Source organism: Ammospiza nelsoni, chromosome 3 (genome assembly GCF_027579445.1).
Source record: "Ammospiza nelsoni isolate bAmmNel1 chromosome 3, bAmmNel1.pri, whole genome shotgun sequence".
NCBI classification, from domain to species: Eukaryota; Metazoa; Chordata; class Aves; order Passeriformes; family Passerellidae; genus Ammospiza; species Ammospiza nelsoni.
The window spans coordinates 83,542,024-83,564,852 of NC_080635.1; the positions used below are offsets into that span (position 1 = coordinate 83,542,024).

The 22,829-nt window shown below is 37.9% G+C and overlaps 1 protein-coding gene across 18 annotated transcripts in view; it reads left to right on the plus strand.

Moving 5' to 3' along the window:
* MYT1L (myelin transcription factor 1 like) overlaps positions 1–22,829 on the plus strand; it is a 310,285-nt gene that overhangs the window by 260,456 nt on the left and 27,000 nt on the right. For all 18 annotated transcript variants that reach the window (XM_059467593.1, XM_059467592.1, XM_059467598.1 and 15 more), the window contains 3 exons: positions 16,394–16,456; positions 21,153–21,236; positions 22,558–22,779. In XM_059467593.1, coding sequence (XP_059323576.1) covers positions 16,394–16,456; positions 21,153–21,236; positions 22,558–22,779 — 369 coding nt within the window. The remainder of the gene's footprint in view (positions 1–16,393; positions 16,457–21,152; positions 21,237–22,557; positions 22,780–22,829) is intronic.

The following is a 22,829-nucleotide window of genomic DNA, read 5'->3' on the forward strand; positions in this document are numbered from 1 at the left end:
AACTTCTGTATGCCTAACTTTGAAATTGGAATTCAGTGTCTGCAATAACAACTTAGGCAGTTTTGAAGATACATTCCTTAGTTCCTAGCTCTTCACTAATCACCAAATATTTCAGTGTGAATGTTTGTTTGATGGTTTATTTTAATTTTCAAAACTTTTCTCTTGTCAGTCATTCTAGTGCCATACTGTGCAGTTTCTAAGCAACTATTCTGAGAGGAGCACAAAATTGTGATTAATTATAAATGAATTTGTTTAGCTGTGTTAATATGCCAAATGATCTCTCTAAGGCCTTCTTGTCTTGGAGTTTTTCCATTTGTACAGTTGCCTCTGTCTTCCTTGGGTTTGGTCATACTTCTTTGTCATTGAACTTGTCCTACATAATTAATCGCATTCAGCCTGGCATTTGCTTGTAATCAATTCAAGGGTCTTTTCTTTGGCACAATTTGGTAATTGTGCAGACTCCCATTGTGGTGTTGATCATTTTTGCTTCAAGTCAACAGATCATAACCAATTGCTCATTCCATCCAGATCTGCAAAGATCTGCAACATGATGCTGTGGTATATCCCAAGTGCTGAGGCGATCCCCATGGGAAGTTGCATAAACTATACAGTTGCTAAAAGGGGAGTTAAAAATGCAGTGTTTTGCACTTTCTGTGTTTGGTCAGACTTGCCAAAACCCTTTAATATATACCCAAAAATAAAAGTAATTTTGTCACTTGAAGTCCTAAACATGATTGTCCAGATCCTCAGTTGGTGTAAATCAGCATAGCTCTGCTGCCTTTGGAAGAGTTACGCTAAGATACAACAGTGATGATCTGGGCAGATGCCCTCAGCTACTCTCTTGGGTTAGCATTCATGTTTGATTACCTTATTTAAATTTTTTGAAGTTACAGAATTCCTTGCATTATTTGGTTTCTTAAAATGGCCAGTTGCTAACTTGATTATGTGGTGTCTGTATCTGCACAGTAACATCTGATTTTGCCATGCAGTTAAATTCATCCCTTTACTTTTATCTCAGTGCTATTGGGACTTTATGTGGCACATTTTTTGCAGCACTGTAGTATCTATATCAATGTTTTATATCTCTAAAATATCCCATATCCCTCATAAACACCTCATCATAATCTTCTTTTAAAATATTTTTGTATTCCCAGTAAGTGGAATTTACATTTGCTCATCTGCATGTAAAAGCTGCTCTTCTACCCTAACACACACAGAATTTCCACTGCTTCAAAGTCTGTTGATTTCTCTCCTTCCACAGATAAGAACACTGTGCTCTTTCAGCATGGCCTGAGTTGTATGAAACAACCTTAAATTTTGAGCAGTATTTTACCACTGGCCATCATTGATTATTTTTGTATGCTTGACTGTGCTTGCACTGTACTCAGCTTCAGCAGTACATGTTTTCTGTAATAAGAAGGCAGAGGACTAAAGTATAAGTACATTACTGTCATTAGGTATTATTTTTTGGACTGTGGAAAACAAAAGGAAAAAAGACAGGTCCTTCAAAAAATGAATCTGAATAAATTATATTTAAGATGTAGTTTCCAGAGCTGTAAGATTTACATAGTTTCATTCAAATAATGAGCTGTAAAGTAGTCAGTCAGTGATACTTAAAATGCCTTCTTCAGGCTTCAGAGTTAACAGTACACCAAGATGAACAGAACCTAGTTTCCGAATTTTCAGACTGCAAATTGATGGGAATGTAATTATGAAAGCATTTGATCAGTTAAAATAACTATAAATTATTCAAAGAGATTACATACCCAAGAATTTTTCTTCTATATTAAACGGGAAAACAATCAAAACATACAGATGCAGTTTATAAGAAAACCAAGTAGTAGACTTTCTTTTCTTTTTCACAGGTAGAAAACTATTTTTTCTAGGCCAATCTGGCACTTTTCTTTAATACATGGTGCATACCAAAAGTATTCTAAAGAAAAAATTTCATAGCTAAAAGCATTTGTTTTTGACTCTATGATTGGAATCCCTATTTCATTAATGAATCAGACATGATGTCAGATAATAGGTAAAGAATAAAAAAAAAATTATTTCTTTAAAATATTTGTATTTTTTTTCTTTTAAATCCCAGAGTTATTCTTTAATGGGGAGTGAATTCAGTAACTGCTGGGCATTTCACAAATAACTTTAATTTAAAAGCTGTAAATGTTGGTTATGCTAGACACTGCAGAGATATGCTGAACACTGCAGAGAAAAATGGTTTTGTTCCTAATGAGTAGGAGTTGTAAAAAAAAAATTAGAGGAAAAACTTCAGGGGAATCATAAAAATTTATATGAAAATAACTGAATAATTTTTAAAAATGATAGCTCATGGGTTTCTCCTCAAGGCTTCTCCAGGAACCATTGTAGGTGGTGCTTGCACTCTGATGCACTAATCAAGCAACATCTGTCAGGAAAGCGTAAGTATTTTCTATAAGTGTAGGTATCATGAAGGAGGGACAAGGGCCCTGCTTTTCAATGACACCAAATACAACTTTTGTGGCTTGAGTGTGAAGAATATGAAAAAGTGAAATTATTAAGAATTTTTTTCTTTATTTTTTTTAAACGAATTAAGGCTTATTCCTCAACATTCCCATTCACAGAAAAGCCCTTTGATGGTTCTAATTTTTTACTGAGACCTAATCTGAAGTCTTTTTAAGTGATGGAATCAAAGAATCACAGAAAGGTTTGGGTTGGAACGGACTTCAAAAATCATCTAGTTCCAACCCCTCTGCCATGGGCAGGGGCACCTTCCACCAGACCAGGTTACTCAACACCATCCAGCCTGGCCTTAAATACCCCCAGGGATGGGGCATCCACAGCATCCCTGGGCAACTGTGCCAATAGAACACCTCTCACTATCTTTATCAGGCTTCAGATCCAAGATTATGTTCTGCAACTTTGAAAAGCTTGCCTTAAGTAGCATATTTTTAATGGAGTGAGAACAATATTACAATGCAAATTCCACATAGAGTTTGCACTTCTTCCATTTGACAAAACCAATTTCAGGTTGATACTGTCATAGATAGAGTCCTATCAGTATTCATTTATAAAGAAAAGAATATTTTTAAAGTTTAATTATTCAAGTATTGGTAAGGAAGTTCTTAACTTTTTTTGGATTCTATTTGATACAATAAGCCTCTGTAAATTAAAAATTACAGATATTCAATGCAAAATGTTCTGCAAATTTTATATTTATATCTGCAAAACTATTATCCAGAATACTATGTTTAATAATAATTCAACTGATTTTAATCTAATTTTTACAAATTTTTAGTTAACACTTCTGAAGCCAGAGTAAATGCTGCTGATTTACAAATTGTAATAAGTAAACACATCAGGACCACATATCTCAAATTTTTGCAAAATTCTTGTGAATGTTAATGTACCACTGACCAGATGTGTTCATATCTTCATATAAGGTCTTACATAATCAAGAAAATTTTCAAAAATATTTTTATTCCATCTTAAAATTCCCAAGGAAGTGGGATTGTCTTAAAGGCTAAGAAAAACTTTTTATCTGTTCATGTCAATGAAGATACTTCCATTCAAAGGTAAAGTAAATGTAATGAATAAGATACTTATTCAAGGGGTGATTTTTCTCACAAACTTCTCTCACCATGAAAAGGGGGAATTGGCTGTTTTTAAAGACACTGCCAATGGATTACATTCTGTGCAAAAGATACAATTGACAACTATAAGTACTGGGAAGTGGCAGTATGAGAGACATGTCTATGAGAGACATTTCTGTAAGATGTCATTTGCTGGATAACTTATTCCACAATTGACCTTCCTGTGATCCAGTATTCATCTTGAAATTAGTGGTTTTTCTGTGTCTGAATGGGTGCTGAGTGGAATTATACCTATCTCTACTTCATGCAAGAAGGTTAATGAAGATGTTCTTCTGTGTCATGTATAGCTGAGGATCCCAACCTTGGAGCTAATCAAAACAGAGAATTTGTGTTGCAGATAGGTTCCTGCCCCATGTAATATTCTTCCAAGTCCTTGGCAAAGGGCTTTTATTTAGCAGGAATGGTTACAAGGATAGTGATTTCTTAAAAAATATTTTGGCAGAGTTTGACTAAAAGATGTAAATATGCATTCTGATAATAGAAAGTTGTGGTTCTTCCTCACCAGCCTGGAAAAAGAAAAGTATTAATCAAAGTTTAGACAAGGTCTGTATCAACACTAACCAATTCAATTAGAAATCAGAGTAAGGAGCAGTAAATATGTGCTTATTTGCCTATAAGCACCTAAAACAGGAAGTGGTTTTGGAAAAGAAGTTTATTGCTTTGAAAAAATCAGAGGGAAGCCTTCTTGTAAAAGTCATGTAAGGCAAAGTTAGAGTCTCACTGATAGCTGCTTTTCTACCTCTGCAGTGCATGGGAGCTGTGAGCCCTGAAGAACAGCAGAGCCCCACTGTGTGCAGCCCACATGGGCCATTGTCCTGCACAACCCTTTATTCCTGGCTGGAACATCCAGCCTCTCTGCACTGTGCAGCTGCTTGGGAAACTTCTCCTGCAGCTCTCAGACTGCAAACCTGATGCAGCTCTTTTGTGAGATGCTTACAGTATAAACCAAACTTGTACTGCCTTGTCCTGTGGGAGTTGCAGAAGTGGGAATTGTACAGAAGCATGGGCTTTCTGCCTTTGTTAACTTTGAGGAGAAAGTAAGGAGGGCCAAAGAAAAGACATGAGAGCATATCTCATATCATTGAAAAACACAATTTATTCTCAAGTGCTCTACTTAATGATACCTTGGAACACTCACATGGAGCTGGAATTATTACTTATGTGCTGTTCAATACAGTCTCAGATTCCAACAGAAAAATGAAGAGTTTAGCTTGAAACAGTTCTAATGGTCTTATCAGAGATCCTACCCTCACTGAAGTGATATCTCCTTTGTTCTCATAATGTGCAAACTGCTTCATCCACTTTGACAGGTTAGGGTGAAATGACACCAATTTCAGGTTACTGAGTACTGTACTAAAAGCTCTGTTGTTTCTTTTACTGCTACCCAGACAGCTGCAGCATCCTTTCAGGGGGAACAGGAAACTCCGAAGCAGAGGCAGATGGATACCCAGAGTAGAAGCTGAGAGTATTATCTCGGGTACACAGTCTCTCTCACTGATCAGGATATTTGTTGTGATCCACTTCATCTACCTCACTGAGAATTTCTGAGCATTCATTAACTCTGCAAGCTGGACTTCAAAATCATCACATTCAGTTGTTGAGAAGAACACATACAAACACAAAGAAATACACAAATACTTTGAATATATAAAACTATGTGATAAATTTGCTGATGGCTGAAACTTGAACTATGCAGAAGGGACTGGAATCAAGGAAAAAAATGATAGTGCATGATATTTCTGGAATAGAGCCTCCAACTAAGGGCTGCATCTGTACTGCTAATAGGAGGCCAAACAGTATTCTCTCTGATACAGATTTTAAGATGCATTACAGAATTATAAAATCATGTAGCCAGGGGTATCCAAATGTTAGCTAGTCTAAGCTCCTGCTCAGATCAAGTCCAGTTGGAATAGGTTGCTCAGGACCTTGTCCAGTCAAGTTGTGAGTTCTGCCAAGGTTGGAGTTCGCACAACTATTGACCAGATTGATGCTTGGTTGCTTTTTTTTCATTTATAATAAATTTGCTTTCCCATGCTGAATTCTATCCATTTATTGGCTGTCTTTCGGCTGTGCAGCTCTGAGAAAATGTCTGTTATGCTTTCTCCACACCAACCTGTTAGGTATTCGTAGACAGCAGCAAAATTGCTTTACACTTTTCAGAAAAATGAGCAAGCTAACTTCCTCGGCCTTGGATATCAAGTCCTTCAGGCCTAAAACCATCTGGCAATGTCTTGTAGCAGTGCAAGCTGCACCTTAGTGTTTGTGTTTCTGAGAGGGCTGCGAAGAAAAGTGTACCTTCCTATTAGTTCATGAATGATAGAATGTTAATTCATTACATCTGGTTTGTCTGCCCAGTGTCTACCAGAAGAGTCTAGCTCGAGGCCATAGGATGGAATACTTGCAGAGATGGCATAACTGTGGTAATGCCCAGCTGTCCTCCTTGCAGACAGGTTCATAACTACACTCTCACTAGGGATTTTTCCCTTCAGTATGAATTAAACATGCTTACTGGATGTCTCAGGGAAGTTAGCACTCAGTGTGGAGCATGAGTCCTGAGTAAGCCACATGAAAAATTAGAGCAAGTCCAAGAGGGTTTCAAGAGTCAGTATAAAGTCACACAGAACATCAGTAGCAAAACTGGATTTCTCTTAACTGCACTGTTCATTAGCCTTCTTATGAGGCCAGACTGCCTCTCACAGTCTGATATAATTCACACTCAGTACTTTCATATTTCTTCACTTAGGCTTCTGACAAATGTTTTTAGGCCTGGAGGGGAAAAGCTGCTTGTTTTCATGGAATGAAAACTGAAGTATTTTGCTCACTTGCTGTAGATGCTTCAGTCCAAAACAGAAAGTAGTATCTCTGCTTTATCTGTCTGGGAAAGCAAAACTCTTGAGTTTGCTCCCTTTCTCCAAGTGTTAGCCTGTCCCTGTCACCAGATGATAGATGTTTCCAGACAGAAACACAGACATGCAGAAAACATGTAAAAGTCCATCTAGTGTAAAGAACTTCATGCTACAATAGCACTTCTCAAGGTTTCTAATGAGCACAGTGCAGTGGCTGCATGGAAAGCTAAACAACTCTCAACCTTAAGACGCAATTAGTCACCTAAAGATTTTACACCAAACTATTATTTTTACCTTACCTTTCTGAATGTGCACTGAAAATCATCTTTTTAATTGCTCTTTGGAAACAGGAGTGTAAGGAGAAAGCTTTTAATAGTGAAGAAGATCCCAGCCCATTACATTTTTAGTCACTTGGATTATTTTAATGGGCTTGGGGTTTTTTTGCAAACATCTTAGCTCTCATGCTGCCCAGGATATATTTCCCAGAGAACTCACAGATGTTTACAATCCTACTGATTTGTGGCTTTGCCGTAATACTAGGCTGAGAGAACTCACATTAGAGGCAGGACTCTTGCTTCTTTCTTTATTATATAGGTCTAGAAGTATTTTGTAAGCTTGGTCTTTCATGCTTGTATTAGATACACCATTTTGAAGAAGGACATATAAATTGCAATTTCTCCATGCTCTTTGTCTTTCCATCCTTCCCACTCAGCCTTTTTTCTCCCCCATACATTTGATCCAACTCTCTTCTTTCCTGTGATCTTGTAGAATCCTTCTCTTTGTTTTTGCTGCATGCACAAGTTGAACAAGAAACAGATAAATAGAATAGCTAAGGAATGGCTAATGTTGGCTTGTGCCCAATCTCCCACCAACAGCTTCAGTGGATTGTTAAGGCCACAGACTACACGAAATTTGGTAACTTTTTTTCTTCTGCTTGTAGCAATCCTAATCTGATAGCTTGTCTCAGCATTCCTTGCTGTGATGCTAACCTTTTTGAGTATTCCAGATTCATAGATTTTGAAGTCATTCCAAACCTCCAGGAAACTCACAGAAAGTGACAGCTTCAAGGTCATACTGCGGCACCCATCACACCCTTTGTTAATTGCTTCACCTAGGACAAGATATACAAAGCACAAAAAAGCAGAGCATGGGAGAGGCAGGAGCATAGAGATGAAAATTAAGAATTACTCCATTTATAATTTTAAGGTGTTCAAGATAACCAGCAGGTTACTGACTATAATGTATATTTCTTATCAGGCAAAAATTACCTAGTTTAAAGAGTAAATTTTCAAATTACTCAACATCCAGCCTAATTTTAATTTAATTTTGAGCTAAAACTCCGAATTTCATCATAAACAGAAAAGTTAAGGCTGGTTATACGAGCTTTTAAAGACACCTTTTCAAGTGAAGAATACCAAATGTTATACCTGTGTTACTGCCTTCAAGTGCTTCACTTGGACCCATTGTCACATGCAGGGAGCTATAGAGATCACGTCACTGAGTATTCTGCAAACCTGGACCAATCTTGCTGTGCAGTGACGGAGTGGCAGATATTCTTGGAGGCTTAGTGGTTCCCATATTAGTAGACCAACCAGGAATAGGACATTGTTCTTCAGAGACAAATGTGTCCACATAAATTTACTGAAAAAAGCTCATGTGGGTTTTAAAAAAGCCCATGTGGGGTTTTGATTAGGTTTTATTTGTGTTTTTTGTTTGGTTTTTTTTTTTTTTTGAGCACAAGCTTACAGCAATGCTATTAGGAGACAAGAGAATCTGCATGGCTTTGTTCCTAGTTGTAGGGTATGTTCTCTTAAGGCTGTCTTCTCCTGCATTTTCTCTGTGCCTCCATCATTTTATGTTATTCCTTCACATACAAATGAAGCTTTTTTTCCAAATGCTGAGCTGTTTGGAAATGAACATTTGAATTTGCATATGTTGGAACTGATTCATCCCTGGTGCCAGGAAGTGCTCTCTGCTGCAGGGAGGGGATCTGCAGCTGCCTGGTGCTGCCTCCAAGGCAGGCAGTGCTGGCAGGAGGGAAAGCGTGGGCAAGGTGCCCAGGGGGAGAACTGATTCACAGCTTCCCCCTGGCAGCTTCTGAGCACAGAGCACCCCCTGGGTAGTGCACAGAAGCTATTTCACATTAGGCACATACCCTGCCTTTGGCAACTGGCATGTTGAGGGGCTATGTGCTGATGCTAGATGTGAGAACAGCAGGCAGCATGTCATGGCACTTGCTGCTGGGAAGCTGGGAAGTCCTGACTGGTAGCAAAAGAGGCAGCATGCAGGGGTGATAATGGAAGGCACAGGAATATTTTTTTCTAAAGCAATATAATTAATTTAAACTCATTGTGTGTATCTGTGCATTGGAGTGCACGGCAATATTTTATGTGCCAGCATGATGCATTTTAGGCTGCTTACAGGAAAATGGATTTCATTGTAATTAAAAAAAATATCATGTTCTTTCTCACCCCCACATGGTTCAAAAAATGCAGGAATGCAGTACAGATGATAGCATCAGGTAAGGACAGAAAAGGTAGCATATGCAGAAAATCAGGGAATTAATAAATTGTACCTGAGGAGAGGAGTATGCAGTCAGCACGCCCCAGTTCAGAACCATTCAGTTGCTGGGGATTTCTAGAGGCAAAGAGAAAGAGACAGAACAATCTCTCTGCAGAGATAAAAGAGACTGAAGTTACTCCATGAAGCCTCTGAGCCAAAGTTATTTTAGTCTCATGCCTGGACTAGCTCCATAGGCCTGGCATTGTTCCTTCATGGATAGAAACACTGTATGGTGAAAGTGGCAATAACAAGTCTTTCCATTCTGCACTTCTTTCCAGTCTTCCAATCTGTACTTCTCCCAGTGTCTTCTGAGAGGGCTCAGTAATGCCCCACCAGGAGGGATCCTTGTCTGGATCTCCCTGCTCTCCTGCCCACACCCACTGGAACTGGCATTGGATCCAGTGCCAAAAAAACCCTGACGAGATGAAAAAAAAAAATTTTTTTTTAATTCACCCATTTGCCCTTCCACACTTTTTTTTTTTTTTTGTTTTGCTGGCTCTTGTCATTTCCTGAAATGCTCTTCCTTTATATCTGCTGTGGATCTGGCATTTAAATTTCCCTGTTAGCTCCAGTGAGACCAGTCATATCAGTAGCATTCTGTTAAGTGAGAAATGCTAGCAGTATATTACATGTGGAAAAGTGATATTTAGCACTTTTCCTAAAACTAAATTTCTGTGCTTAAATGGTCCTTCTAGCTAGAACAAATAGAAGGAAATCATTAAGATATGAATCTAAATTTAACCTTTTTTTTTATTACAATGCGTCCTTATGAAACTTTGATATTTATGGAGGTCTGACTTTGCACAGTCATTTTAGGTACATTTGTGAGGATTGGAACATAAGTTTAGCCTTGAACATGGAACCAGAGATGTAAAATCTCCTGAAATATTCGTTATGTGCATGACTGTCCCATAGAGTTTATATTTCCTCTTGAACCAATTCAAATGAGCTCAAATGAGCTCTGAATGCAATTTCCAGAAGTGCCTAGTGTTACCCTGGTTCTGCTCCTTTTGAAGCAAGTGATAAAGCTCACAAGGACCTCAATAAAAATAAAAGAGGGCAAGATATTTAAAATTACTCATTGAGTCTCGACAGCCGATAAATTCTGTATTAAGGTTTCACACACAGCACTTTCTCCTCTGACACAAGGGCAGAATGTGTGCCCAGTCATTTCAGCAATGTGAGAGGACCACAAGCAATGCAGACAGCAAGAATGATAAAATCAGCTGGGAGAAAATAGCAGGAGGACAACAAGGGTGATGAAAGAAAAGATAATGGGAAAAAACAACAAAGAGGAAGGAGAAAAGAAGAAAGAAACATCAACTTCAAGGTTATTAGAGATCATAAAAGGAAGAAGGATGAGGGAGGAACAGAGATTGAAGGCATCAGCCAAAGGGAACAGAGAAAAAAGGAAGCAAAAGGAGAAAGAGAAAATGTTAAAGAGACAAGAAGAGACAAGGAGAAATTTATTTGGAAAATCAGGGAGTAGAATGCAGCACAGAAGTGCTGGAGAGGAAAATGGATGGAAAGCAAACTATGGAGCAAAAGCAAATAGAGATTCTTGGAAAAGGATAGCAGATTGAAAGCAGGGTGAAAGGCACCAGAAAAGAAAAGGGAAGGAGTGAAGAAGTATGTAAATATAGCACCTCTATGAGGAAAATTAAGGGGAAATAAATCCATCCTATCAAAACTGTTTTTCATTGCAAATTCATAGATAGATTGTTTAGCTAGAGAGTTTTGGTCTCAACAGCAAAATAAAGTATCATCACTGGAATTCAAAAATCAAATCCTATGGAAAATATCTGTGTTCCTACTGGAGTTAGAACAGACAGCCACTTTTCTATGTCATCATGAGGAAAAGAATCAGCAGCATTCCCACTTCACATACTTCATTAGAACTTGACAATCTACCAAAATACCTGGGACTGAAAATAAGATTTTTACAATTTACATATCCAGATTGCTTTCACAGAGCTGGCTAGAACAGTAATAGCTGGAGGCATTGCTCTGACTCCTCAGAAGAGTAAAGACAAAATGAGTTGCTGCTGTCTGTCCAATCCTTGCTGAAGCGGTGTTTTTATAGCAATAGCCACAGCACTGACTCTCACTGACACACCTGTGGCCAAAAGTCTGCACTGAGGACCACACAGCTCTTCTCATGATCTTGTTTCTCACCCAGGAATGCTCCCTGCAGGTTAGTGGTGGCTGGCATAGGAAGGAACTGGAGAAAAGTTTGTTCTCTCTTTTGGCTTCTTAGCTAGTTGAAAAAGAGGACTTGTTTGTCAAGAGCTACAAACCTGTAGTTTCTGACAAGCCCTCAAATTCACAGAGGAATAGACACTCTATAAACCTACTATGCTCTACAGAAAATCCAGTTTTTAATTTGACAGGGCTTCTTTTCATCCCTTCCCTTTCTTGCCCTCTCCTTTTTTCCTCTTTTCTCATTCAGGGAACTGCAAGCACAATTTCTTTACAATTTTACTTTTGTAACCTTTTGTTTTGGGACTACTTCACTAGAAAAAAAAATTAAAAGCACCAAACCACAGTAATTTGTTATGAATCTGTATGTAGTTTCAGAAGACATACAGCTTTTTAGCTGCAAACAGAGCAGTGAATAAAAATCTGTACTTCTAGTATATTTTCCAGTTCTGTGTAAAGTAATTTAGACTCGTTATTGTCCAATTTTCCTCTGCCAGATCCTTCCCTTTTCCATAGCACCATTGTGAGATTTTATCCAATAATGTTTTTAAAATACTCTCAGATCTTCAGGCAAAAACCAAAAATGCAAGTATTATTGTGTCTGTCTGCCAGCTTCCCAACCTAAGAATTCCATTCCTGGTGATTCAGTGAAACAAAACAGAATCTCAAGTAGATGGAAACCACCAGACAATAAAACATTCTACATTCTGTTATGAAAAAAATCCCACAGGAAACAATTATATTTTTCTAGCCATTTCTGAATCTTCAATAGAAAAATCACACCTCTACTATAGAGATTGACAGCGTGGTCAAAATAAAACTATGGGAAAGTCATAATTTTCTATTAATCCCAGTTCTTTTGCAGTGTGGAACATTATGGAGGACCATTCTGAATTTTTGCACAGTTTCCTGATTTATTCCCCTGTTCTATGTGATTTTTCTTTTGCTAGCTGCATCTGCTTTAAATAGTTAATTAGTGATTTATAGGATATTCTCTCTGATAGACTGTATTATTGATACATGTGTTCACAAGGGAAGATTGGATGTGCAATGTAGTAGGCTATAAATGTTGTAAACTAAACAGTAAAGGTAACATCAGTCTTTTGTGCTGATTCATCAGCTTACTGATGATGGGTGATGGAAGGTATTTTGTAGGAACTCATTGCAATTGGCCAGTGTGAGAGAAATGGATGGCTTATTCTTTTCCATGGGAGCTGATACCCTCAGCACAAAAATAAAAATGTTGAAGTACTTTTTTATGTCTTTGTTTTATCTCTATGTTTTGGATCTAATTTATGTTTTAAAAGAATTTGAAAAAGTAAATCAACCAAAGTAATACACAGTAATGAGGAGGAAACTATTGCAGTTTTGTCTTGACACTTTCTGTAAAATCCTATTCACTGTCATGCTAGTGAGGCTGTAAATCTAAGTATGTACACTACATGGAAGCTTATCTTCCTCCTGTAGGCCTAGATAAAAGCCTACAAATACAGGTTTAATTATGGATCTTATTTGTAGTGCCCTATGCTGGTGAGAGCTGGGGCGTCTTGTGAGCTGAGGTTTCAACAAGACTTTTAACCACTGGCATCTGGAAAAACCCTCACAGAGCTCATCTGGGCATTGCATCCATTTCCTCCCCCGTCCCAGGAACCTTCCTGAGTTCTTCAAGCTGACAGAAGTTTGTTTTAATTGCTGCACACCTTCAATGTTTGCACAGTGAAGAATTAGTAGCAGGGCTTAAGTGTATTCTTCTCAATTTACCTCTCACCCTTTTTTCTCCTGCTATTGAATCTAAGCCAAATACTGAATCCAGCTGTCACAGCTGTTGCTGTTCTGCTGCCTGCTCTACTTCCTGCTTCTGCTTATTTTCCCAAAAATGCTTCTATGGAATGATCTGTGAAATGAATGAGACATCAAGGCACTGCATTCCCCTTCCCTGACAAAACCTTTCTTTTTCTGGATGCCCTGAATTTGTAGTCAAGTGCTAGTATTCTATGTCCTGAACGCCACTCTTCACAGTCAGTTCCTTTTGTCACCTCCCTCGTTACAGTACTGAAGTATTTCCTGTGCTACAATAAGCTATTATGTAAATTCTACAAATGAGTTTCTGATCCTGCCAAATCACATTTGCTTTAAGTAAGCATGGAAAACTGCAGCTCTCTTTTGCCACATACTCTGATAGTAATTTTCAAAGAGTTTCACATCAGCTGCCTCTTGCAAGCAGTGCATACATTTTTCTGGCATTGTTGTTTGTACATATGATTAAGTCATATATGCATAGGATAGCAAAGTAGTAAGGTATATGCCACTCCTACATATGCTGAGACATTTGGAAAATACAGGCTCCCAATTCCAATAGCACAAGAACTTGGGGTTGTCTCCTTATCTAATCTGTTTAGGATAGAAAGTAAATATTGTAATAGCTTCATAGTTGTAACAGACTGCTGCATGTCTGAATCCTATGTGTCACACTGTTAAGAGCATTTCCCATAGAATGGAAACAGCAGAAGTATAAATGTTCCAGAGTTTTAAAGTGTTCTTACCAACTGCACTAAACTCTCATTTCATCTGTTACATGAAGGTAAATATAAATTTATGAGATTTGAAAACAAATATTATAGTGTCAAAATCAAAATTTGAAAGGTCATTCTGAAATCTTTGCCAACATAAAGATCTGGTTTAATCAAAAGTACATTTTTAAACTGATATGAACTGTGAAAAGCCATTTTTGAAGATACGCAATTCAATTTACAGCAGGATGACTTCTTCTTTAGCTTCTGTTGCTTATTTTTTTTTTAAATGACACAGAAATAAGCTAGCTTTCAAATTGCGTGAAACTGTCCAAATGGTTGAGGTGCAATGGTCTTCTTTTAAGACTGATGGATTGGATATACTGGTCCTTTTTGTTAAGACACAATTAATTGTGTTGCCTGTAACAGAAAGTCTTAGAAAAGATGAGAAAAAAACATTGTTCACTTTTGCTAATAGCTTATCCTCAAAAAGATAGAAAGTCTGGAGAGGAAAATGGTGACTTTAAATCATGGGCTCATAAAGAAATCCTTGTAGTACCCCAGACTGCAGAGGAATAGTCCCACAGCTCTGAGTTCTCCTTTATTAATTTAAATGCCATGAACACATAGAGCCAAAACGTAGTCAATTCCTTTAATTAATTCTTATCACCATGTCTTACGATTCAGCATCTTAGAGGCTTTAGTCAGGCTTCAGTGATGCAGCTAGTCTTGATGGAAATAGGCATTGGAAACCACTGAAGCTACCTAGCATGAAAAAACCCCAAAACACACGAAGCAGGAGTTGACTCTCTGTAGATCTCAAAATATTTGTCTAAAAATAAATAAAGATAACATATATAGATATATTTAAATTATAAGAGCATTCATATTTGGTGCCCTTACCACTTACTTTTAAAGAAATAGCCCAATTTTATCCTAGCCATGTGCAGCCACAACAACAAATAAAGGGTAAGAGGCATACAGACTGAATTATTACTTCGTTATCAAGGATTGTAGTTTTACCTAATTGGTATCAGAAGGATCTACGCAGAAATTATGGATTTTATCTTTCTATAAGCAGAAAGATTGATGTGTGGTGTCAACCTGTGTGTTGGTCCTTAAGAGACATGCTAAAACACCTTTCATGCAAGATCACAGGACCATATTTGGTCCTGTGCAAAGACAAAGCAAGAGAGAAGGAGAAGTGTCACTAAGTATGTTATTTAGATTTCTTGTCCAAAGTGCACAGCCTGTTTGGGATGGAGAAGAGAAACTTCAGTGTTGTAGGGAACCCCATAAGTTTTACCAGCTCACATCTGAGAGTTGCTACCATATTTTGATGTTTTCTGTAGAATAACTGAACTGGTCTGGATGAAGATTATATGGAAACTTCATTGAATACATTCCAGTTTAATTTATGTCTTTCAAGGTAGCAATAATCATGGTTGAAGTTTGGCCCTGCTGAGCTCCTTCAGAAGTAGGTAATGCTTACTAGCTTAAAGGAGCTGAAATTCAGCTTAACATAACGTGACAACTCCATAGCACTGACCTCTGGGTTGCCTAATTACTGATGTTAAAAAAAAGTTCAAGTGTCTGCAGAAACTTTGAGAAACAAAAGCTTACCAGTATGGACCAACATTGAGTAAAGCCCATGTTAAATAAAGGGTGGAAGCCAAAGTCTGCATGAAGTCCTGATTCAAATAGTGGAAAAATTCAATGTTATGGAAATCTGATGTTTTAGAATACAACATCTGAATTTGTGAGCAAGCTTTTTTGAATTTGAATGCTTTCTCCAAATACCACTTTAAATAGCATGGCTAAAATTCAAAACTCAGGCTCAAGAAAAGTGACTTTTTGGAATTCATGTAGCATTTATCTGTTCAGTAAAATGCATATAAATTAATTCTTTGTCTTTTCTGTGATTTAGTATGGCAGTTCAAATACCAGCTAATGATTTTACTTAGCATTATAATGTAGCTTTTTCTGTGATGATCGCAATCATCTTTGCAATGTAGAAAAATCCATCCATTTTCTTTGATGGCTGTAATGTCATTCAACTATTAGAAATTCCACTGAGGGCTGTACCACTTCTGTCTGGTGCTGTAGCTTGGTGTTTGGCACTGTTTGGGTGGGTTACCATCTCTCTGCAAGAGGCCAGCCTTACTTCCCTGTCTTAGGCATTTCCTTTGCTTCATGGAGAGGTGAAGGGGTGGTGCGACCATGGTGCGACCTCATGACACTGTGCAGTGGGATTAGAACAATAGCTCCAGTGGAAAAGAAAATTACTCACTGCAACGTTAGCCACTACCTAAGCATACACCTCGGGGATAGTGCATTTGCTGTCAACCCTACTCATTCCTGGTGACGTAGGGATATTGGATTGCTGGGAAATCACTAATCTGCCAGTACTTGAGATGGCCAGGAAGCATTGGAGTGGGCAACTGAGGAGTAGCAAACAAAAGCATTTTATGAATGAAAAACTTGGCTTGTCCCTGGTGTAGAATTAAGCTCAGGTTTAGCACTGGGTAGGGGTCCCAAAGGCTGGCACCTGAGGAAACAAGGATAAGCCAATTAATATTTTTAAATGGGCAGTTATATCTTTCCTGTCAGTAACTGCTGGGTGTCTCTTCCATTGTTATTCTAGGTGTCCCACTCCTGGGTGCGATGGCTCTGGGCATATAACTGGAAATTATGCTTCTCATCGAAGGTATGTAAAGACAAGGTTTTGTTATTTAAATCATATAACTGCAGGGCTAGAAGGTGCCTCAACTGACCTAACTTCACTCTGAATACTGAAGTAGGATTGAGCGCTGCACAGATACACGTTGGTCTAACTCATATTAACCACTAATGAATAACATTTCTCAGCTTCAGGATGACTCACTACCCCAATAGGTAGGAATATTTTTGCTTGTATCTAGCAAAATCTTTATACAAAATAAATTCAGTTTCTCTGTCTTCTCTAGTAGCCGGAGGAAGCAATTCAACATTCATGTTTCTGTTGCTTTACATTTCAGAACAACTTAACTCTTCACAGTTTGGACTGAAATCCTAGTCCTGCATCTTTTTCTCACAAATTGTGTTTCCTGAATGTTTGTATCAGTCTCTTCCAGACTCACTCCACATTCCTTGAAATGCAAAATTGGATCCTGTTCTTTACCGCCTCTTCTAGATGAAGCCTTATCAGCTTTTATCAGAGGGGAAAAGTACCTCTTTCATCTAATATGCACCAGCCTTGTTAGTACATTTCAGAAATAAGTTTGGCTTGTTCTTAAATTGCAACACTTTTTACTACATCAAGCCAGAAGAATGGAAAAAGAAATTTATGGATGAAAGCTGACTTCACTATAACTTCACCAAGGGTCAAAGAATGCTTCTCATTCACTAATTAGGATATTGATCAATTACACTGTAGAGGTAATGGTGTAAATGCTGTGCAATTAGCAATTCCCCTGTGGTTATTTAAGAACTAAATCAGTAGAGGAGGGCTCTGCCATATTTGTAAACATCTATCCACTGTTTAATCAAAGAATAATAGTGAATAATAGTGTTGTCTATCTCTCTTGTGCTAGTAAAGACTCTTTACTCCTACAAAGACTAGTACTGTTGAGTCTGGATATTTGCTTTCTTCACCAAGTCCCTGTAGTTTTACAATTGGCTATAGACAGTCACTGCACAAGTTCCCAGTTTAAATGTTTTCCCACCAAAAGCAGCACAGGGTTCAAAGTCAAAACATAAAAAATAATAGAGTGGGAGCATGCCCTATTTTACATGCTGTGAAAATGAAAGATCACAATATCAATTTCTGTAATGCAGTATTAAACATCAAAAGTAAAAATAACATTATAAAGGAGAAGATATAAGTATTTAAAAAACACTTACATGATGCAGATTTGATCATGCTTTCAGAGAAATTTAAGGCTAAATTTAGAACTACATTTCACTATATGTAAATTTATCAGCTACCATCCTACCAGCATTATGCCTGTTATAACTCTACCCTAACTTCAGGGAAGCTATTTATGTGTTTGATCATCTATTTAACCAGAAGCAGGTGGGAGAATGAAGATGCAGAAGAAAAGTGTTACTAACAAGAAACCTAAAAGCTGGCAAGGTTGGTAGGGGAGAATCACTGAATGTTGATTCATTTTTTAAACCTTTTCCTTGTATGTTGTCTCCTGGCCACTAAAGGACTGGACCATGAGCTGAATGGTGTTACCTGCTTTTGTCTGGAAATTCTTACATTCTTGTATTTTTGCAGATGACTGCTGGACCAAGTTTTCATTTGATTGTGTAGCATAATCAAGTACATATAAAGATATAAAAAGTTGTTCTACAAAAACAAACATATCTGGAATTTGCTAGGTCCATTGGGATTTAACACATGCAGCCTTTTGAAATGCCACCATGCCTATATTGGCCACATAACTCCTTAATTTCTCTTCCAAAAAGGCCTCTGGCAACCCCATGTCTTTGGCTGCCTGCAGGCACAGAAGCACTGACATGTAGTCAGTGAAGTAACATTTTCTTTGCTTAAATCCACAGATGTCCTCAGGAGACCTGTCACATTTACACAGAGCCAGCCTTACCCTATTCAGATCATGATATCTGTCAAGGCCATTTCTGAGGTGGGAAGGCTGGCAAAATGAATGCTTTCAAAGGGCAGCAAACCAGCAGCCTAAATCTGGAGCTGTTAAGGATGGAAGACCCCACAGCATGTTGTCTGTTGGGCTTTCTAATTCCCAGACTGAAAATTAGCATTTAGCTCTGCCTGCATCTGAGTTAGCATTTTTGTTTGTATTTGACACCATCAGTTACAACTCTGTCAGTTTCAGAAGGAAAGGAATGACAGACTTCTCTCCTAAATGGCTGCTGAGGTTATCACTGGTATTTAAAATGGCTGCTCAACAGCAGGCATAAGTGAGGCACATTTAACTCTGCCATAACTCTGCAGTTCTACACAGCCCTTCAATTTATGCAAGGAGTTATAGCACCATGCACTGCTATTGAATTCTTCTATTTGTCTTTTGTCTTCATATATAAGGAATTAAAGTCATAGAAAAATGAAGTAATATTCTTGTCTTGTAATAGCGTTGGTTGTTACAGAATTAAAAAATTAAAGCAAAGACTTGACATATGTTTTCTTGATGGATCCACTGTCAGAGGAAAAGTGAAATAATGACAGCCTCAGAAACTGTCTGTTGGAAATATCTGTTTAGAGGACCTGAAAGGTCTTAGAATTTTCTAATAAATCGAAATAGATTAGAAAGTTTTTTTAGAGAGAGATGATGAACCAAAATACCAGTGAGTAGGTGATAATTAAATTGACTTAATATGTAGAAAGCTTTAAATCATTAGTCAAGGCAGAAATTCTTTGTTCAGATTTCGTTATGAAAATATCATCTACAAGCATACCCATCTGTACACCTACTAAAAATAATACTGCTTTCTGAGGAATTCCTATTAACTGTTTAGTTTTCAGATGCAAATTCTGGTTATTCTCACCCAGTGAGTACAACTACTCTCAGAGAAAAAGGAGGGGTATCTTTAACACCCGCCCACTCCCTTCACTTTCTGCAGACCAGGTTGTGTGTCAGGCAGTGAACCAGCCTGTTCCTGAACAGTTCCCTTGCCACAGAGCTTTCTCTTATTCTGAATCCCCCAGACTCTCTTCCTCCTACTTCTTTCTTACAGACAACATTATTATTTTTGAAGAAAACTGTTGTTAATTGGCACAGACTTTCTCAGATTTAGTTTTTACACAAAGAGCTGTGGTACTTTGGTGTCCACTATGGAAGCTGGAATAAACAGCAGTTTGCTTTGAAAAGGAAAATGGCCAGTTACATTTAAAATGGAAAATGAAATGGGATGAGAGCACAGGTCCACATATCAGAGTGCAGATGCCTATTCCATTAATGCTGACATGTCCCCTGGTATGGCACTGACCTTGGGCCACTGAAGGTCTCACAAGCAATTCTAAGATATGATATGGGACTCAGTGTGGTTCCAGATCATTATTCACCAACAGTATGGGTGTAGCTGCCCTGCTTTACAGAGATAGAGAGCTCAGCTGTACAAATGTGAACTTTCTGGTCTTGAGTCAAAGCAACAGTTCTAGGTCCCTTCTATTTAACACTATAGATGTAGCCATGACATGTCACTAAAAGTTTCTAGATAATGTACTATGTCCAATATCCTATGCCAGCATTCCTCTCTTTCTTTAATTGACTTATTTATAACTTTGCAGCATGTAAACTCTGGTTTTGTCTATTCTTCATTTTCTAACACAGAATTCTGTCTGTGATTGCATCAACTTTTTCTCTGCTTCTTCCCCTCGGTCCTCACTGGTTTTGACAAGACAAAATAACTGAAAATTTTGTTACCATTCCTATTTTGTTATCACTCTTCTCTTCTTTGCAAAGACAGGACCTACTATACAACACTCAAGTACCTTTCCTCATGCTGAAAACAAAAGTTTAATCTTCTATTTTGTTTATTTCTCTAGGAAATTTTTTCTTTGGTTACACTTGTTTCTCTCTTGCGTCAACACTTGAAGGTGTTCTTACTGGTGGATTTCTTTTTGAATGCGCATAGTTAAGATGGAAATAACATTTAAATAGAGGACCAGACATGATTGTTTTGATAGACATACTTGTATCCTCAGATATCATCAACCTAAAAAAAATATTTTAAAATCTGTTAAAGTCATTGTCAAGTCTAATAGGTGGTTTCTATAATGAATTCTTCATATGCAAAGTGCTTGTGTAGTTGAAAACAAAATTCTCAGTCTTTAGTTAAATGTAACATAAACTTTTGTCTCTACCAAGTCTTTTTGTCTGGGTGAATTCTGAGCTCTTGAACCCCTTCTCTGGAAGGCATTGAAAGCTCTGAGCTCTGTCATGTTTTTATTCAATCATTCTATAGAATTGTTATGTGATGTTTGGGAAGGTTTGATGTTACTAATGTGGTCCTGAGAGAAATCTTCAGTCCAACGAAGAGATACTCCTGTTTTTGCTATTCTTCCATGCCTCTCAAACATAGGGGACATAATGTCTCTCAGCCCTGAAACACTGGCTTCTGTTCCTATTAAAGATGCCACTGCTGCTGCCGAATCAGCTGAAGGAATTTTTAGGCAGAGGGTTTAAGAGCTGCCTTCCCTGACTCCTGGGGGAGTTGTGTGTGTGGTGTGCACAGCACAGGCAGTCCTGTCCTACATCACAGACCCACCCATGCAGATCCCCCCTCGTGTGGCTGCTGCAACTCTCCTTATTTAACCACCTGAGCTTTGACTGTGCAAACTGGACAGGATTGCCTATTTTGCCAGTTTCTTGGATAGAAAGTGTATTCCTGTAAAGGGTACCCAAGAATGAGGAATTGCATTCTAAAATGTTTTTTTCATACAGTCTTTCAGGCTGTCCACGAGCAAAGAAAAGTGGAATCAGGATAGCACAAAGTAAGGAAGACAAAGAAGACCAAGAGCCAATTAGGTGAGAACAAATATTGTCAAAGGGCCTTTGTATGTTTTATAGGTCTTATATATCTTCAGTGTTTTTTAAGGCATAAAAGTTACTGTGTGATAGTTATCCAAGGGCAGCCAGCCACATTGATTTCTATGAGCAAATCTAGTTTCTGTGCTGATTGTTTCAGCAAAGGATACAGCATTAACCAAGGATACAATCATCTGTAATTTAGAAATAGTTTTAAATTCTTAATTTTCAAAAGAATAATCTGGAAATTAATATTCTGTTTGCATACTAGAGGTGAACTATACATGCTAAATAAAGGTAGTTATGGGAATAGAGGATTGAGTGTTTATATGAGACTGCTGCAACCAATCTGATTGTTCATGCAGTTTGCAGAAGAAACAAATGCCTACCTGTAGGTCTTGGTTTCTTCTTGCAAGGCACTCTGATTATCAGTGGCCACTGAACTTGGTGGATTAATGACTGCTTGGACCATTCAGGACCAGATCCTCAGTAGAAAATTGCAGGAATATTTAGTTCACAAACTAAATAAGTAATTGGCCTTTAGTTTAGACGTGTGTTACGTAGCAACACATTGAAAAAAAAAAAACCGTAATTCACTTTGAAGATTCTCACTTTTCCTTCTAACCTTGATTATTTGGTTTTTAGTATACAGAGTATACAGAGCAGTGTACTGAGCAAATGTATGGGGAGATTCCCAAGTAAGAACAACCATCAGATGAAAACAGAACTGCCTTCATTGGTCCCTGGGCTGTAGCACATAGTTTCATATCATGACCCCTATTCAAAGAGTGGTTAAAGGAGCTCAGCATTTCTAATGAGGTGCTCTGATTACATCATAACTGTGTATAAATGACACTTTCACAACTTCAGACAAGTCTTCTTTGGGTTCCATACCTACAAATAAAATGTACCAATGATTATACTAAGTAGTATTTTATGCTTGTAAGGGTTTTATGAACAATTTTGTTGCTGGTCAGAGCTCAGTAGCAAATATTTCAATTCCCCTGTGATATTTACTGTGATAAACATCTGCAATTCAAATACATGTCTCAGTCCTTCTGTTACAGTTGCATAATGTCAACAGCTGTGACTGCATTTACTGGCTACCCTGCTTAGAATTTATCAGAGAACTTTTTTTTCTTCCAATTGTAAAGTTCTGCTTGTAATTTTACCCACTACGGCATATCTTGACTACTTTTGTGACCGCAGTGTAGGATTACTCTTTCCTTTTGCGTGTCAGGTTTATTTTGACTTTGTTGTAGAGGCTACCAGGTATATAATGGCAAGACAATAAAGTTTTTCTCATCTGTCTGCTCTACAGATGTCCAGTTCCTGGCTGTGATGGCCAGGGTCATATAACTGGAAAATATGCGTCCCATCGCAGTGCATCAGGGTGTCCTCTTGCTGCCAAAAGGCAAAAGGATGGGTACCTGAATGGCTCACAGTTCTCGTGGAAGTCAGTGAAGACGGAAGGAATGTCATGTCCAACACCAGGATGTGATGGCTCAGGACATGTCAGTGGTAGTTTTCTTACTCATCGTAGGTGAGTAATTATAACTTAATGTTTTTCACTTATGTTTGTTATATAAATCA